The sequence below is a fragment of the Crocuta crocuta genome, unplaced genomic scaffold (assembly GCF_008692635.1).
Source record: "Crocuta crocuta isolate KB4526 unplaced genomic scaffold, BGI_CrCroc_1.0 scaffold751, whole genome shotgun sequence".
In the NCBI taxonomy this organism is placed as follows: Eukaryota; Metazoa; Chordata; class Mammalia; order Carnivora; family Hyaenidae; genus Crocuta; species Crocuta crocuta.
Window position 1 is genome coordinate 3,005,886 of NW_027530353.1, and position 17,669 is coordinate 3,023,554.

General features: G+C 61.5%; 2 protein-coding genes across 3 annotated transcripts; one reads left to right on the top strand and one right to left on the bottom strand.

Annotated features, from left to right (window-relative positions):
• The first annotated feature begins 551 nt into the window (after window positions 1-551).
• On the top strand, window positions 552-7,666 carry POLD2 (DNA polymerase delta 2, accessory subunit). 2 transcript variants are annotated; one of them, XM_077765823.1, is made up of 11 exons: window positions 552-630; window positions 1,597-1,867; window positions 4,440-4,561; window positions 4,738-4,861; window positions 5,141-5,255; window positions 5,408-5,606; window positions 5,781-5,861; window positions 6,023-6,180; window positions 6,403-6,530; window positions 6,964-7,065; window positions 7,423-7,666. In XM_077765823.1, the coding sequence occupies exons 2-11, from the start codon at window positions 1,648-1,650 to the stop codon at window positions 7,581-7,583; spliced, it is 1,410 nt and encodes a 469-aa protein (XP_077621949.1). In that variant the 5' UTR covers window positions 552-630; window positions 1,597-1,647; the 3' UTR covers window positions 7,584-7,666. The 2 variants fall into 2 exon arrangements, with proteins under 2 accessions (XP_077621949.1, XP_077621948.1); XM_077765822.1 differs by lacking the exon at window positions 552-630 and adding an exon at window positions 823-1,038.
• Window positions 7,667-7,730: 64 nt separating this feature from the next.
• AEBP1 (AE binding protein 1) lies at window positions 7,731-17,301 on the bottom strand. The gene is given in 21 exon segments (XM_077765821.1): window positions 7,731-8,600; window positions 8,821-8,920; window positions 9,069-9,208; window positions 9,301-9,652; window positions 9,823-10,002; window positions 10,119-10,315; window positions 10,558-10,681; window positions 10,986-11,071; window positions 11,176-11,320; window positions 11,418-11,502; window positions 11,992-12,131; window positions 12,211-12,320; window positions 12,906-12,959; window positions 13,043-13,126; window positions 13,398-13,475; window positions 14,085-14,140; window positions 14,142-14,244; window positions 14,396-14,461; window positions 14,589-14,651; window positions 15,117-15,425; window positions 17,026-17,301. Coding segments are annotated over 21 exon segments (3,366 nt in total). The 5' UTR covers window positions 17,270-17,301; the 3' UTR covers window positions 7,731-7,950.
• Window positions 17,302-17,669: the final 368 nt, after the last annotated feature.

The following is a 17,669-nucleotide window of genomic DNA, read 5'->3' on the forward strand; positions in this document are numbered from 1 at the left end:
AATTCTTGGAACGCTGCACGGATGCTGCAAAAACGCGTCCCCACCGTCGGGGGCCCGCCCCACTCCCCACGACCAACGGCACGGGCCTGGGCTTCCCCGTCTTCAGCGGGTTGTTGACAGCATGCGCTGCAGCAGCAAGTGTGAGGCACCCCAGGCAGCCGGGGCTCTGTCACCCGCCCCAGTTGTCCTGGAGACCAAAGTGGCACCGGAAGCGGCGCGCAAGAAATGACGCACAAGCGCGTGCGACCGGCCCCGCGGCGGCGCGGGCGAGCAAGTTCCGCGGCTGGGGCGTCCCAGCCCCGGGCTTTGGTACCGTGCGGGAGACAGCCCCCCGCAACGGGCGCGGCGTGGAGAAAGCCGGGGGCGGGCGCAGGATGAAGGACGCTGGGCCACAGCTTGTCCGCTCCCCTAACACTAACCCTATCCCGAAGCGCTCCTCCGCTGTCCGGGAACGCAGTCCTGGGCTCTGCTCTCCGCCCGCGGACCTCAGGGACAGGCCTCACGACACGCGAACGCTCAGGTCTTACAGCATCAGTCTGCCCGCGTAGTCCGGGAAACACGGGGCACGACCAGAGGCGGGGCGCTCGCGGATTGGCGGGCCCCACGGTGATGGACGGCACGGGCAGCCTGGTGATTGGCGGAGGCGGCAGGGCGGGGCGCGCGGGCTGGGGAGGGAGGCGGGCGGGCCCCNGTGCGGTAAAGCAGGGTACGGGCACCTGGCTGCCGCCCTGAAACCGTGCATGAAAAAGGAGAGACCTGTAGGCCGTCCCACGCGCAGTGTCCGACGGTTTGCATCGGGCTCGTGGTTCAGAGAGCGGCTGAGTGTAGTTCGGGCGGCCGCCAGGAGGCGGGGTCGGGGCTCCGTGCGGTTCGGGCAGCTGCGAGCTGCCAGGAGGCGGGGTCGCGGCTCTGTGCCTTTTGGGCGGCCGTGGGGAGGCGGGATCGGTGCTGTGCCTCTGCCAGGAGGCGGGGACGGAGCTCAGTAAACAGTAAAATGGGAGAAATAGAAGTGCCAGGGGACGGTTTCAGTTGGAGAAGGTGAGGCGTGAGCAAAGACGGAGAACAGGGAATGGGAAGCCAGCGAGTCTGCACCTGTAGGCAGTGGAGAGAGGAGGTGGGGCAGATGTCAGTGAGGGCTTGGGGTTTTAGTCTCTGATATGGGGAGCCTTTTGAGCAGAGGATTGACAGATTTATATTTGGTTTTATTTAAAATAGGCTTATTATTTTATGACAGACTTATGTGATAATAGGCTGCCCTCATGCCCTGAGATAGAGCAGGTGCAGGGGAGCAAGATGGGGACAGAAGGCCTGGAATCTGGGACCCTGGTTAGTTGTGCAGGTGGAGATGTGAGGCAGACAGTGGTTGCCTGGGTGGGTTTGGAGAGCTCTGGGTGGGAGAAACATTTCCTACCTCCCCTTTCTGGATGAGGATTACGAGGCGCACTTTGGTTTCCAGCACAGCTGACTTCCGAGATGCCGTCCTGAGCCATGTATGGTGTGGGTGGCAGCTCTTCCCTCTGCTCCCAGTGCCTGTGGGTGCAGTGGAGACACATCAAGGTGGGCAGGGGTTGCAGGAACATGTCTGTGTTTTCGCAGTGACTGACTCCTTGGCGTGAGCACCCTGGTCTGGACGCATCTAGCACGGCCATGTTCTCTGAGCAGGCTGCCCAGAGGGCCCACACTCTGCTCTCCCCGCCATCAGCCAGCAATGCCACCTTTGCCCGCGTGCCTGTGTCCACATACACCAACTCCTCGCAGCCCTTCCGGCTGGGGGAGCGCAGCTTCAGCCGGCAGTATGCCCACATTTATGCCACCCGCCTCGTCCAAATGAGGCCCTTCCTGGTGAGCCGGGCCAAACAGTACTGGGGTAAGTGATGAATTCAGGGCATTGCTTCCTCCCCACCAGCCCAGAGGGTCCCTGGGGTTTTCAGGGACCTGGTAGGGCTGGGACCTTCTTCAGTTTAGCCCACTTCCCAGTTATCTTGGGGGAAGTAAAGCTTTTTGTGCCTCAGTGTCTTCTTCAGGTAATCACGAGGATTAGATTAAGGAATTGCTAGGTTTAAAGTGAGGTTTTGTGCTGAGTCTGGGTGAGGTAGGGCTGAGCTCCAGGATAGCAGAGATGATTTCATTGGTGTAGGGATACGTTGTCCTTGTGTTGAGCTCAGGTTGTATGTCCACGTTGTGGCTAGCAAGGGTCTCAGTGTGGCAAGCCAGACACTAGGAGCCAGGGTCCGTGAAGACACCCACTGCCTCTCTAGGAGTTTTCTGTGTGCTCACTGATGTCTGCCTGTGGGTCTGCTTCTCCTCTGTACCTTCCTTGTTGGTTGGGCCTGAGTCGCCCGTCCCTTGGGCTCTTCTGTCTTTCCTAATCAAGGGGGCTGGGCGAGGCACGTGTTTTTCTTTTTTCCCCACTTCTTCCGTGCTCTCTTGCATCCCCACCTTCGGCTTTTGCTGCCTTGCTCCATTTTTACTGTTTATAAGAGGGGCCTTCCATGTAGTTTTCAACTTCTCTGTAATGTTTTTAAACTGGAATATTCATGGGGGGACCATGTCTTCCTCATTTTTCTTGCCCCCAGCACTGGACTTGGTGGTCCCAGCTCTGGGTGCACACTGGAAGCACCAGGAAGGCTGTGGGGAACAGGCACTCAGGCCCACCCCATCCCAGCCCAGCCCACTGAGCCGACGGCATCGACTCTGGTTTTATTATAGGCACAAGGAGAACTAGAACAGCATCTCTGTTCCCTCTGCTGCAGGCATGAGTGCTGTCCACCTTTCCTCTGTCACATGACTAGGGTCTCCTTCCTCTGGCTCCCAGTGGCCTTTTCCTTGCTTCCCTTGAAGCTTCCTCCACCCTCCTCAGTCCCTGTGTCACGGCCATTGTCCTGGTACCACACCCGTCTCTCAGTCACCTTTCCTGCTAACAAAGCTTCCCGGTGACAGAAAACAGCCACCTTACTCCACCTGCAGACGGGTCAGCAGTTCAGACAGTGGCTGTGGTGAATGGACCTTGGCTGGAGTTGATGCTGGCTTCTCCCAGAATGCCTGACCACCTGCGTGTGCATTCCCCACGTGGCCAGGCTTTCCGACCAGACTTTAGCCTATCCTGGGACTCGTCTGACTCTCTGGAACTCCTTAAACATGCCAAGCCCCTTCTCACTGTTGGCATCGCCTCCTCCTGGCATGCTCTTGCCCCGTCTTCTGTCGTAACCTCAGCTTATGTGTCCTGTGCTTCAAGAGGCCATAGCAGCCCTCAGGGCTTTCTCGCACCCTTCTGCCTCAGCTCCACTGGTTGGGAAGCTCGGGGAAGGTAAAGAGTGGCCTGGGTGTTCATCCTCAGTATGGTGCCTGGCCTGATGCCCGCACGCCATGCAGCTGGACAGCTGTCCTGCCCTCAACACAAGGCTGTGTGGTTCCACCTGGTGCTTAGCTGCACAAGTTAGTACCCTTGGACGTGTCACTCAGTCTCCCTGTACCTCCGTTTCCTCAGCCATATGTCAGGGCAGTAATGTCTCCTCTGGCGTGTTGTCAGAGTGGAGGAGTTCCACATACCACTGGGCATGGCCCCCCCCGGCACTGAGCGAGAGCTGTGCAGACAGGCTCTGGGGTCTCCTGTTTCTGGGGCATTTCTGGTCATCACTGGCGCACTCCTTATCTTGTTTTGAACTACTCACCTCCACGCCCTAGGATATAGATCTGTGGAATGTTCTTGGTTACTCAGGGCAGAAGGGGCTCAGGAAGAGCCTGGCCCTGCATGCACATGACCCCATCGGGTCGGACAGCATTCTGCCCTGGGGCTGAGTCTTTCCTGATAAACCCTCAGGCCTCCTGGGACTTGCACTCCGTCTCCTGCCCAGCGAGCCTGGCAGACGGCGCCTCCCTGATGTTTTCGGGCAGGGCTACGCTGAGACTTGACACGCTTCCTCCTAAGAACCAGTGTCACAGTTAGGTATAAATGACGTAATACCGTTGGTTTCCTGTTTCTCTTTGCCGCAGCAGACGACAAAGCCACAAACTGAGCAGCTTAGGGCCACAGAAATGTGATCTCAGTTCTGGAGGCCAGGAGTGTGACGTCAGGTGTTGGCAGGGCTGTGCCCTCCAGAGGCTGTCAGGGAGGACCCTTCCTTGCCTCATCCAGTCCCTGTGGCTGCCTGGGCCTCCCGGGCTCATGGCCGCAACCCTCCAGTCTCTGTCTCCATCTTCATGGTGCCCTCTCTGCTCATCTGCCTTTTTTTAAGGACACAGGATCCAGGGACCCAACCACATCCCAGATCCTTCTGTCCTGGGGCCAAGTCTGCTAGTGGTGGGGGTCCTTGCTCCTGACGGTCTCTTTCTCCTCCAGAGCCCAGGCCCGTGGGCTCCATGGCACCGTAAGCCTATTGCAGTGTCCCAGGGTGGGCTGGGAGGGTCGCCCGGTCTGAGCTCATACCTGTCACGCCCAGGTGCTGGAATCCAAATAAAGAAGCTGTGTGAGCTACAGCCTGGGGAGAAGTGCTGTGTGGTGGGGACCCTGTTCAAGGCCATGCCACTCCAGCCATCCATCCTACGGGAGATCAGCGAAGAGGTGAGCCAACCGCTCATGCAGGGCTCCCCTTGGACACGTCCTGTGGGCACTGATGGGACCTCCTGCCTTGGACCCAGGGGGTCGGGGATCGGGAGCTGTGGTGCCATCTCACTCATGGGGTGCAGAGCCTTGGTGGCTTCCAGCTCCAAAACCACCTCCCCATCTCCAAATTCCAGCACAACCTGCTCCCCCAGCCCCCACGGAGCAAATACATCCATCCGGACGACGAGCTGATCTTGGAAGATGAGCTGCAGCGCATCAAACTGGAAGGCACCATTGACGTGTCCAAGCTGGTCACAGGTTGGGGGCGGGAGGGGTGGCATAGCCTGTGCACACAGCTGCTGGCACACCCCTGCATCCCTAGAGCACTGGGTTCGGGTCAGGCAGCAGGTGAGGCCAGGGACGGGGCCAGCGTTCCTGCCTCTACCCAGAGGCCGTGACCCCGGGAAGCAGACACTTGGTCCCAAGTTCTAGGTGAACTGGCACAGGGGAACTGCTGGTTTTGCACTGTGGGTGACTGGAAGGGGGTGGTACTTGGGCTTCCCTCCTGGTGTCTGACTGCACTACGCTGTGCTTCAGGGACAGTTCTGGCCGTGCTCGGCTCTGTGAGAGACACTGGGAAGTTTCTGGTGGAGGACCACTGCTTTGCAGAGCTTGCTCCGCAGGAGCCGCCACCCGCCCTTGACACAGACAGGTGAGGAGCAGGCGCACGGGGCCGGGCCGGTGGTCCTGGGAACCACAGGTGCCAGGCTCCATGTCCCCCGCTCCCCGTGATGGTGGCTGGGGGGAGCAGAGCAGGGACACCTGCCTCCTTGGCACCCAGGAGGACCCCCACTTCTCCCACAGGTTTGTGTTGCTGGTGTCTGGCCTGGGCCTGGGTGGAGGCGGGGGCGAGAGCCTGCTGGGCACCCAGCTGCTGGTGGATGTGGTGACCGGGCAGCTGGGGGATGAGGGGGAGCAGTGCAGTGCCGCGCACGTGTCTCGGGTCATCCTGGCCGGGAACCTCCTGAGCCACAACACCCAGAGCAGAGACTCCATCAACAAGGTACAGCGCCTGCCTGCCTGCATTCAAACTCCTCCTTCCCCCGGGAGAGTCGGGACCTGGGGCTTTGCGTGTCTGGTGGGACGTGCCCTGTGGCACCTCTGCTCCGGCCCCGCTCTGAGGGACCCTCACCACCCCCCACAGTGGGGCCTAACACCTGTGGACTCATATCCCCAGGCCAAGTACTTAACCAAGAAAACGCAGGCAGCCAGCGTGGAGGCCGTCAAGATGCTGGATGAGATCCTCTTGCAGCTGAGCGTGAGCAAGCTGGGGGCCGGCCAGGCGATGACACTGGGATTTCTGAGGCTGCAGCTGGGCACAGGAAGGCGGGCTGGGAGAGGGGTGGGTGGGATCTGGAAGGGCCGCATAGGGAGGGCACCTGGCCTTACAAGCTCCCCTGGCCCTCCCTGTGCCTTTAGGCCTCGGTACCCGTGGATGTGATGCCAGGTGAATTTGACCCAACCAACTACACGCTCCCCCAGCAGCCCCTGCACCCGTGCATGTTCCCACTGGCCACTGCCTACTCCACCCTCCAGCTGGTCACCAATCCCTACCAGGCCACCATTGACGGAGTCAGGTAGCCGCTTGCAGCCACTCCCCAGCTGAGCGCTGGCCTCTTGTCTCAGAGACACTGGGAGGGGAGGGTTGGGTCCAGTGCTGCAATGGGGCCAGCAGACCCAGTCTCTTAGTCAAAGCTGGCCTGGAACAATGGCTGTGAAAGCCCAGGGTGAGCCCTGGGCCCTGTGGGGATACAGTTGGTGGCCCCCAGGGTGGGGATCAGCCAAGGTTTGCCTTGCAGATTCCTAGGGACATCAGGACAGAATGTGAGTGACATTTTCCGGTACAGCAGCATGGAGGACCACCTGGAGATCCTGGAGTGGACCCTGCGCGTCCGTCACATCAGCCCCACGGCCCCTGACACGCTAGGTAATGGGCTCTGGGCCAAGGGCGTCCCGACCGGGGCCTGCGTGCTTGGAGGGTGGGCATCATTTGCACCCAGCAGTTCTGCTGTGACTGGTCTAAGGGAAAGTCCAGACTCTTCGCCCTCATTCTGGAAGGTACTCTGGAGCCTTCCCTCATGGTTGAAGGCCACAGGGACTTTATCAGGAGCTAGGGCTGGTCAGAACCCCGCATGCAGCCACAGCCCCACCCAGAAGAGTGAAGGCGGCAGGCACACTCACCTGTCCCCAGGCTTGTGTGGCCATGTCTGGACGCAATTTGGGTATCAAGGCTGGCAGGGCTGCTACCAGCATAGCCTGAGTGTGTGTGAGCCGGTGGGTGGTGCTCAGCTAGGAGGGCCCCACCCTGGCAGGGTGTGGCGTGGTGCCCAGAAGCCGCATCCACTGTGGGCCTTCCCCAGGTTGCTACCCCTTCTACAAGACCGACCCGTTCATCTTTCCTGAGTGTCCTCACGTCTACTTCTGTGGGAACACACCCAGCTTTGGCTCTAAAATCTTCCGAGGTAAGTCCTTTCTCCTGGGAGCCCCAGGCCCTGGCCATCATGAGGGGGCAGGGCTTGCAGCAAAGGCTGCACTGGAGTCCTTGGGCCCCGTGGGGTAGGCAGCCTGCCTGGGGGCCAGCTGGCTGAACAGGGACTGAAATGGCCCACACATATGCACCCATGTTTGTGCTCACCCTGGTCAGCATGGCTTTACCCCTGACCGTTGTGCTGGCCTGGGCCCTTCTGTCTGGCGTGAAGGACCTTCCATGGCCAGCACTCCCATGTGCTGATAAGGAACTCCTGTTTGCTTCTGGTGACTTCCATCGGAGGCATGGACCACCCAGAACCTGAAGGGGCGCCCGTGTGGCTTCTCTGCAGGCCCGGAGGACCAGAGGGTGCTGCTGGTGGCTGTCCCAGACTTCAGCAGCACACAGACCGCCTGCCTTGTGAACCTGCGCAGCCTGGCTTGCCAGCCCATCAGCTTCTCAGGCTTCGGGGCTGAGGAGGAGGACCTGGGGAGCCTGGGTCTGGGCTCCTGACCCAGAGTCCCAACCACCCATCCCCTACAGCGTTGGCACCGCAGCAGTGTGTGCTTTGCAATAAAAGCCTGACTGTGCTGGCATTGAGCTCCTATAGACCTGGCACTGGGCCCCTGACCCTCCTGCCCAGGTGCTCAGCAACATGTGTGCCGTGAACTTGCTTTATTGGTGCGGCTGGGCAGGTGGCTGACAAGTGTGCCTGACCCGGCCCTGCCATGCCTCTCCTGAGGCTGGCAGGTGGAGCACGAGTGCCTCACAGACCTGGGCTCCTAGATCTTGTGACAGTTGGTGCAGCCTCCTGGCCAGGCCCACACTGCTGGCTGGGGCTTCTATGGCGACGGGGACTTGGATGTTGGCCGACCTGTGCTCAAAAGTCCCCAAAGTTCACTGTGTAGGTCTCGGCTGTGGTGAATGGGAAATCTGGACCCATGACTGTCTCCTCCTCCTCCAATTCTATCACCTCCATCACCTCCTCCTTCTCCTCCTCCTCCTCCTCCTGGGGCCCCAGCTCTGTCCCAAACTCCGTCACCACTTCCGTGTAGGTCTCCGTCTCCAACTCCTCCCAGGCGGCTGTGGTGGTCTCAGGTGGAAAGTGCCAGGGCCCCGGGCTGGAGCTGGGGGCGGGCGAGGGGCTGAAGGTAGGGGAGGGGTTAGGGGGCAGCGTGGTGGCCGGTGCCGGCGCCGCGAGGGTAGTGGGGCCAGCAGTCGCGTTGAGGCGCCGGAGCCGCATCTGTTCGCGCATGCGCAGCCGGTACTGCAGGCGGCGGCGCTGCATGCGCCGCTGCTGGGGTGTCATGGGGCGCGAAGGGTCAATGTGCGGGATGGGCCGGTTCCCATTCATGGCCATGATCTCGCGGATGCGCTTCCAGTTGGAGCGGGCCAGTATGAAGTTGCACTGGGTGGCCCCGATGTCATAGTCCACGTTGCAGGTCTTGGCGCTCGGCGTGTAGCCCTCCGCGTGGGCTGTCACGCGGTACTCACCCGGATTCAGGATGCGCCAGTAATCGCCACCGCTCGCTACATAGGGAGGATGGGTTCTGCTGCCCAGGACTTCCCTATATTCCCAGCTTCCAGCCCTTCTCTCTGAGATGCCCCCCCAAACTCCCAGCCCACCCTGTGCCCAGGGCAGACCCTCCGGTGGGAAGGCAGGGAATCAGGGATCTGCCGGGCAGGCCTGGGCTTGCCTCCCCTCAGCCATGCAGATCTCCTTGCCGGTAGCCGTTTGCAGACAAGGTACCTGTCTTCACGCCGTGGTTGATGCCACTCACGGAGATGGTGGCATTGGCGATGGGGATGCCCTGCTCATCTGTTACAACCCCCTTGATGCCACGGTGAACCTGCAGAAGGAGGCAACGGCGGATGTCCATATGGAGGCCCCACACGCAGCCCCACAGCTCCCCTGTCCTGTCCGGTCCCTCTGGGCAGGCATTCCCCGAGACCCCCAGCCCTAGTCCCACCTCTTCCCACATGCTGCCCCGCCCCCACCTGCTCCATGAAGGTGAGCAGGGCCTCCTTGTTGTTCTCCCACTCCTGGGGCAGCTCACTCTCGTGAGGGAACTTGTCACAGCCCAGGTAAATGGAGAGCTCCAGGCAGTTGGTGTGCAGGTAGCTGAAGTCATTGATAGCTGCACGGGGGGCAAACACAGAACTGCAGTCAACCCTGCCCACACCCACACCCCCGACACGCCTGGCCTCGGCCTCTCCCAGGCTGACTTACTCCCAGACCGGGGATTCCACTTGGCCCCGTTGACGATGCCCATGCCACTGGTGTAGTCCTGTGCCTGGCAGCCTCCCCGGTAGGGCTCGGTCATGGTGAGGTGGGCAGAGGCATAGGAGATGGCCAGCCAGCGGAATATGGCGTGGTCTGGGGTCTCCTGGGCCTCAGACACCTCATCCTCTTCTTCTCCCCTGGCAGCTGCCATGGCCGCAGCCAGCAGCTGCTCCTGAGTGGGTGTCCGGGCCATGTCGTAGGGGTAGGACACAAGCCGTTCCCCACCATTCAGGTTCGCCCCCAGCACGAAGGGGTTCTTCTCCATCCATGCAATGATGGCCCGGACCTCTGTGGACACCTGAGGGTGGCCGGGCATGATGTCTGAGCTGTAGCCTCCATACCCTCCTTGCAGAACCCCTGCCAGTATTCATGACCCTCTGTCCACCCCCCTCCCCGGCCTGTGCAGGCTGTCACCCATCAGCCCACAGCTCAGGACCCCAGGGTCCGGGCTGCTCCCCCTGGCCTCACCGTGGCGTCTGGGGAGAGGTAGCGTTCAGGAATGGGCAGGTTATTGTTGGGGACCCGGTAGGGGACCCATTTTCTCTCCTCTGCTCCCCAGAGCACAGAGTTGAGATCTGGGAAGTCTTCATAGATGTCAAAGCCCTCCTCAGTCCACAGCCCCATCGCCCAGTTCCCAAACTCCGAGCCCTGGAAGAACGGGTGGGTGTGGTGTCATCCCGGCCCCGCCCTATCTCTCCTGCCCTGCCCCACTGTCCCACCAGCCAGCCCAGCTTCTAGCCCCCACCGCCCCGCCCCCCACCCACCATCTGCGCTGCCACCTCGTAGCCATCCGGGTTCAGCGAGGGCACCAGGTGGATGCGTGTGTCCTGCACCAGGCTGCGCACGCGGGGATTCCCATCTCGGTACTCGCGGCAAAGGTACTGCATGAGAAGCAGCAGCAGCTCTCGGCCCAGCACCTCGTTGCCGTGGATCCCGGCCGTGTATCGGAACTCGGGCTCCCCTGCAAGGGCAGGAGCCTCAGCAACCACAGGGCTTCCTGAGGCCCCGGGGGATCTGAGGAAGGACCCAGACCGGCTCACTCCCTGGGGGATGGGGGCAGATAGGGCTTATTGGCCCCAGCAAGGCACACTGGGACCCCAGAAATGTTCCAAAGACAGGCAGAGGACCAGCTGTAGTGCCAGGGCCTGGCCTCGAATACTTGCCAGGGAGGGCCAAGCCTCCAGGGGTCTACAGAGCCCTCACCCAGCTCGTGATCCCCAGGGTTGTCCGAGATCTCCATGGCATAGATCTTGAGCCCACGTGAGCTCTTCCCCAAGCTGTATGTGCGGGTGATAGTGGGGCACTCCTCGTTCACCAACTTCATCAGCTGGGCTCGGGAGAGGACAGAGAGTTAGGAAGCACCGCCCCCCGCTCCCGCCACCATGTACAGTGGCGGTCCAGGATGCGGGGAGGGCCAGGCCTCTCCACTGCCCAGGTCAGCTCAAGGGGAAGGCATCTGTGTTAGGAGTGGCCCCCGCAGGCAAGCCCAGGCCCTCTCCAGTCCTAGCATCAGAGGGAGGGGCCACCAGCTGATGGCCAGGCAGCATCAGTCTCAAGCAAGCCGTGTCTGGGATGGGAGCACTGGACACAAGCTCCCCCGTTAGCCCTGAGCCTGGGGACAAGCACCCCACCTGCCGCATGTCCTTATAGCTGTGGTGCCGGAAATCCAGGTTGTCAGTGGTCACGACCTCGTTCTGTGTGTAGTAGCTGTGGACAGCTGCGGGGTGGGGGTGGGGGACAGGCAGGGCTCTGAGCTGTGCCGGCCGGCCCCCAGGTGGCCCAAGCCACCCCCTCTGAGCCCAGCTGGCCCCCTGCACTCACGGGACATGGGACACCCGAGCACCTCCAGGCGCATGCACAGGCTTCCGTTCCAGGTGAGCGGGTAGATGCGGATGAAGCGAGCCACCACCGGCTCCGGGAGCTCGCTCAGCACTGGCGTGTCCTTGTCCACGTTCCCATGGAAGGTCTGGGGAGAGGCCAGCCTCAGAGTAGCCCCCCACCCCTGCCAAGAGCGCACCCTCAGCCCAGAGGACACGGGCAGAGCCAAGAGCTTGAGAGCGCACCATTTCCTCATAGCCATTGGTGTACATCATCCACGTCTGGCTGTCATTGCTGAAGCCCACGAAGAAGGAGGTCACAAAGTCGTCACTGGGGAGCAGATGGCAGTCAGGGCAAGGCTTCTCTACCCTGCCTCAGGTCCCAGGCACTCAGGATCCAAAGCCCGTTCTTTGAGACCCAAGAATTTGAGGGGTGCCTGGGTGGCTCAGTTGGTTAAGTGTCTGACTTTGGCTCAGGTCATGATCTCACGGTTCGTGGGTTCGAGCCCTGTGTCGGGCTCTGTGCTGACAGCCAGCTCAGAGCCTGGAGCCTGTTTCCAATTCTGTGTCTCCCTCTCTCTCTGACACCCCCCCCCACCTCTCTCTCTCAGAAATAAATTTTTAAAAAACATTTAAAATTTTTTTAGAAAAAGAACTTAAGAGCTATCAGGGATGTATGATGCTCGAACATGGAGTTGAGGGTGGCTCCCATGCCTGCTACATGCCATGGAGGGGTGATTGGGGACGGGGCCCCTAAATGGCCCCCTGGAATGTCCTGAACAGGATGCAGACCTGTGTCTGCCATCCACCCCTCACGTACTGGATGCTGGAGTCACGGCCCTGGGTGATGACACCTGTGAACTTGGTGGTCCTTCTGGTGTCTACTTCGATCCACTGGGTCTGAGCTTCGTCCTCGGCACACCACGCCCCGTCATAGTAGTCGTCCTCGGTGGCACCGGCCTGTTGGGGGCAGTGGGGAGAATGAGCTGGTACAAGAACACCCTGCCCAGCCGCAAGGCCGGCCCATCCCAATACCCACCTGAATGTTGAGCCGGCCGCGCTGTGGCCCCAGGCCGTGGCGCAGCATGGAGGAGGCCCGGATCTGGTTGTCCTCAACGCGATGGGACTCCATCCCGATGGGGGGACACTCTAGGGACATGGCACCCGAAGGCTGGTGGCCCACTGGGTCCATCACTCCCTCCACCAAACCCAGAACAAGGAGCCCAGAGCCCACCCCCCTTACATCAGGGGGCAACAGTCAGGTAGCTCCACCCCAACCTGTGCTTTCCCTGCCTGGGACTCAGCTTCCTCATCTGGAGAATGGGCAAATGATGCCAAGTCTGAAAGGCCATGCGGCTCACATGAAACCACAGGCAACAACCACCCCAGAGCTTAGCCACTCACAGGCATCATCTGTATCAGGGCCTTGTGCTGAGAGTTCTATCCTCTGGACTTAATCCCAGGGCAGAGATACTCTAGGACCTCTCCCTTCTGGGCCCCAAGAATTTAAGAGCAAGAAAGAGTTCTGGAGGCCTGAAGCATCATCAGGAAACACATTGCGACCCACATGTGGCTTTGGGTCTTTTGCCCCACCACCTTTACCCTGCTGCTGCTGCAGGGACCCCAGCCCCCATACCCACCTCCCAGCACTCTCATACAACTCTAGCCCCCCAGTCTACCCTCCAGTCCACACACCCATCCACAGCCCCCACAGCCTCCAGACCCCTCACTCACTGACTCTTTCTGTTGGAGCCCACTCCTCCTCCAGCTCCTCACCCTTCCGGGACCCTGAAGGCAACACGGGGAGGAAGTGAGCCACTTGCTCTCCTACAGGGAGCCCAGCTGTGTGGGTCCAGTCCCCAGACACACACCTTTGTGGTCCTTGCCCTTCTCCACAGCCCATTTGTCATCTGTCTCCTCCTTCTTAGGGCCGCCTCCCTCCTTTTTGGGTTTCTCTGAATGGTGGAATGTGGAAGAAGCCTGTCATCTTAGCCCTGGGCTCCAGGGGGCAGGGATGCAGGGGTGAGGGGGCTGGGGTGCGGGGGGANGGGGCTGGGGCTGGGTTCAGGCCTGCACTGGGGGCTGGGGGCTGGGGTGGAGGTCAGGCCTGCACTGGTGGCAGGGAGCTGAGGGTAGGGTGAGGCCTCACTGGATGTTGGGCTGAGGTGGAGGTGAGGCCTGTACTGGGGGCAGGGCTGGGGGTGGGAATAGCTTGATTTCACTCACTCAGCTTCTCTTTCTCTTCATCTGTCTCCAGCTCAGTGTCAGGTTTTCTGGGTCTGGGAGGCCCAAAGTAATAGTCCACTGTGGGGAGGGAAAGCCTTGCTGAGGTGGCCCAGGTGCTGCCCCTGGGGCCCCCACTATGAGCCAGAGACTGGGCAGGAGGGAGAGTGAGATGAAGAAGTGGGGTCAGCATGGGCCTTTAGGCAGAGGTGAGAAGGGAGGGGCCCCTGAGGGGAGGCCAGCTAGTCACAGATAGAATGGGCAAGACCTTGGAAAGTCACCAGCCTGGCCTGGGGAAAGTGGGCCAAGGCTCAGCAGGGGGCGGGACACACACAGGACCCGCCCAAGTGACACCTGACACCTGTGGCCAGGAGGGGGCGGACTTGAGTGAAAGCCGAGTTGGAGTCAAGTGTCAGAGAGACTGTCGGGAACGTGGGGGCAAGGCAAGGGCAGGGACTGCTCAGGCCCCCACAGACATGGACCCCGGAGAGGGAGGAAGGGGCTGGAATCCTGAGAGGTGAGCGGCCTGCAGGATGGGAGCAAGGGACAAAGAGCGAAGCCCCTGGGGCCCTGGAGGGACCAGCCCAAGGGAAGAGAGCAGATTGGGCTGGGGGGGTGGGGGGGCACGGAGGGGAAGAGTGGCAGGCCGTTGGGGGCTGGAACCAGGGGTGTGGAGGGCAGGGCACTCACTGTCATCATAGTGGGGGATCAAGTAGCCATCCCCGTAGTCGGGAGGCAGCGGGNCCCGGCCCAGCTGGCTCAGCCTTCTCCTCAGGGCGCTCAGGCCATGGCCGGTCGGGCCTCCTCCTGGGGGGTGGCCGGGGCTGCTTCTGCCGCCGGATGTACTCAACTGAGGGGTAGGGTGGGCTTTGAGCCAGTCCAAGACCCTCCCCCAACTCCAGATAGCAATGGGGTTGGGAGGGACCCTGGTGAACTGACCATCAGTGGGTACCCGGGCCAGGGATCACGGTCTGGATGAGGGCAGTGGGGAGCCTACTCACAATCCTCGTAGTCCTCCCTCTCTATCTGGTCATTGTAGTCCAGCGTGGGCGGCTCCGTCTCCTCCTCTGGAGGAGATGCTCGTGAGTGCCTTGTTGAGGACACTCACCAATGCCCCTACTTGGGGCCCACCCTGGAAACCCAGCCGGCTAAGGCAATCAGTCCCCCAAGCCCAAGTGGGTATCCCCCACTCACCAGACTGGCGCTCCAAAACCATTTCTCCTCCCGGACGTGGCCAAGGACTTGGGAGGGCCCCATCTACAACACAAACCCCAGAAGGAGGTGGATGGGAAGCCTGCCCAGAGCCCTCGCTGTACATGGAGCAAGACATGGGCCCTGCTGATAGCTCCCGATGCCTGAGATGGCTCCCAGGAGCCCTGAGCTGCTCTGGCTTTCTCCACCCTGCTGGTACTGCCCCCAACCCATGACCAGAGAGCTGGATGGCTTTCCAGGGAGCCCAGGCCCTGCTGTTTGGCCCAATAACACTCAGGAGGATGGCTCTGGTGGGGTCTAGGGGACAGATACCAAGACAGTAGATGGTAAAGCCCGTCCAAGAGCCCGGGGGTAGGGGGGAGGGAAACAGCTGCACTAAGGGAGCTCCCACCGAGCCCACCCTGTCCAAGCAGCCCTCGGGATCTCCAAGAAGCAGAGGCCCAGGGACGCCACTTCCCCAGTAGCCTGGCAGGTCAAAGCCCCACAATCCCAGGAGGGGCCCGTACACACCTCCCTCCTGGGGCAGCATCTCGGGGTCAGGGCTGGGAGGCAGGGGCAATGGCCACCATGGGGTTTCTGAGGGGGTCGGGGCAGGGGGCCTCTTCCCAGACAAGGGCTTCTTGGTGGCCTTGGGTGGCTTCTCCTTGGGCTTCTTGGTGGCCTTGGGTGGCTTCTCCTTGGGCTTCTTGGTGGTCTTGGGTGGCTTCTCCTTGGGCTTCTTAGGTGGCCTGAGGGGCCCCTCCAGGGGCTGCTTGGTGGCCTTGGGGCCTTTGTCCTTCTTCCCTTTCTTCCCTTTGTCTTTGGCTTTTTCCGGAGGTGCTGTCGTAAATGCAGATTGAGATAAAATCAATGGAGACCTCACTCTATACCCTACGTGACCGCCCCAAGGTGCCCACCATGCGCACAAAGGGGCTCCTGTTGGTCCTGTTTCTTGGACTGGGAAACTGAGGGGTTAAGTCTCTTGCCCTCGTGGCAGAGCTGGGATTGGAACCCATGCCTTCCATCCACAAGTCTCTGCCGCCAACACCATATCTTGGCCCAGGGAGGCCCTCACCCTCCCACCTGCCAAACTCAACAGAGGACACTCATCATCCTCTTCTCCCCATCATGTCCACTCAGGGAGTGTTACACTGTGCTGGGCCTGAAAGGGGCAGAGATGTGACTCAGCCATCCAGGCCTGGGGGCTGGTCCAGCCTAAAGTGGGGAGGAGGTCTCATCCCCGCCAGCTGTCACACGCACTAAAAGGCCTAGGCCTGGGGCCTCCCTGAAGTTCCCTGCAGGGGCAAGAAAAGCTTCAGAATAAAGGGCTACTCATGCCCCTTCGAGCTGAGGTAGGTAGGAAGCTATAACCAATAGGGGATCCTGGGGCCACGCAGAGGGCAGAGGAATAGGCAGGCCCTCCAGCTCTCTCAGAGCCCATGGAGGAAGTGGGAGCAGGGCAGGGGGCTGTCGGTGGGAATCCCCAGGCCCCCAGCAAATGCTGTGAAGGACTTAATGGGAGACAGTGGCCACAAGGCCTAAACGCAGAAACATTTACAAAACACACACAGTCAGGAGAAACAGGGCTGCCACAGCGGCATCCGAGAGGCCAGGACAGTGAGTGCGGAATTCGAAGTAGAGGTGGGGGGAGGCCATGTCCTAGGACCCGCCCCCCAAGGGGTGGGTAAGGAGCCAGGAAAGATCTAGAAGGAGACCCAGGGGAGGGGCGGCTGACCTCAGGAATCATGGATGGTGCCCCAGAGTCTCCTGGGAGAGGGAGATCAACAGGACCCTTGGCCCCTCGGGAAAGCCACCACAAACAGCTGAGATTTACTGACAACTGATTACATAAGAGGCCCAGAGCTGGCCGCCCTGGTGATGCACTACCTCATCTAAGTCACACGGCGGTGGAAACCACTCTGCCCGCTGCTCCTGGCTGCCTTGCCAGGAGGGGTCATCGCAGCCCCCTCACCTGCCTCTGTGTTCCTGGAATGTGGGAGGCCTCCCAAGGAAAGCCTGGGACTCTGGCGGTGGTGCAGGCATAGCCAGGGTGTGCTACAAACAGGCCAGACTAGGGCATTAGGGCAGTTCACAGAACAGACTTGGGGAGGGGGCAGCAAGGTCCCCAGGGGGCTCAATCCCAATCCCTCTGGGGGCTGGGGGTGAGGGACCCGAGGACCCAAACCCCTAGGCAGCAGATTTGCGGGATGTGCCTCCATGCCCAGAGGGCTGCAAGCCAGCACTGACCTCTGCCTGGCACCGTGTCGCGCCAGGCATCTGGGCTGTCTTGTGCCTTCCAGAGGCATTCCTCACGCCGGGCAGGCTGGACAGCAGCCAAAGCCCTGCCGGGGGCCTGCCATTCTCACCTGAGGGGCAGGGCGCTCCGAGGTCCCCCATCACTCTTGAGGGCCTCCCCCAGGCGCGACCCCGGGGGTCTTACCCTCTTTGGAGCGCTCCCCCGGCTTGCCCCCCGTCTGGGCTTTGCGGACACGCGGGGTGGGCTCCGGAGGCGGCGGGGCCTCCAAATCGTCCTCCCGGGTCTCTGCCTCCAGCTCCGACAGGAAGCCCTCGAGGAACTCCTCGATCTCGTCGTCGGTCAGCACCGTCTGCGGGCGCCCCCCGGGGCACAGCGCCAGCAGCGCGAGAAGGCAGCCGAGCAGGGGCGCCCCGCGCACGACCGCCATGGCGGGGGCTCGCGTGGGGGCCGGAGGCGCGGGGGGCTNGCCACACCTCCGCGCCGGAACTGGCTGGGACCTGGAGGCGAGGAGCCGGCACCCGGCCCGCTGGAGGGGGTCCGGAACCCTGACGGCAGAGCCCAGCCATGGCCTCTGGCCCTCGGGACCCTCCCAATCTCAGAGCCAGCCCAGCCTTCTCTCTCTGGAGGCTGGGCCTGCAGCTCTGCCCACTGTCACAGCTTTCATTCAGACGGCTAACTTCCCGGGCTTACGGGCCCTGTGCTGGTTCCCGGGAGGGGTGGTGCTTCGGGGCCTCACTAGTGGGAGGCAGGTGCAGAACTGCCCTGGGTGCCGGCCAACTGCTCTGCTGGGGGTAGGGGGTCTCCAGGTAACACCTCCTCCCCCAGCT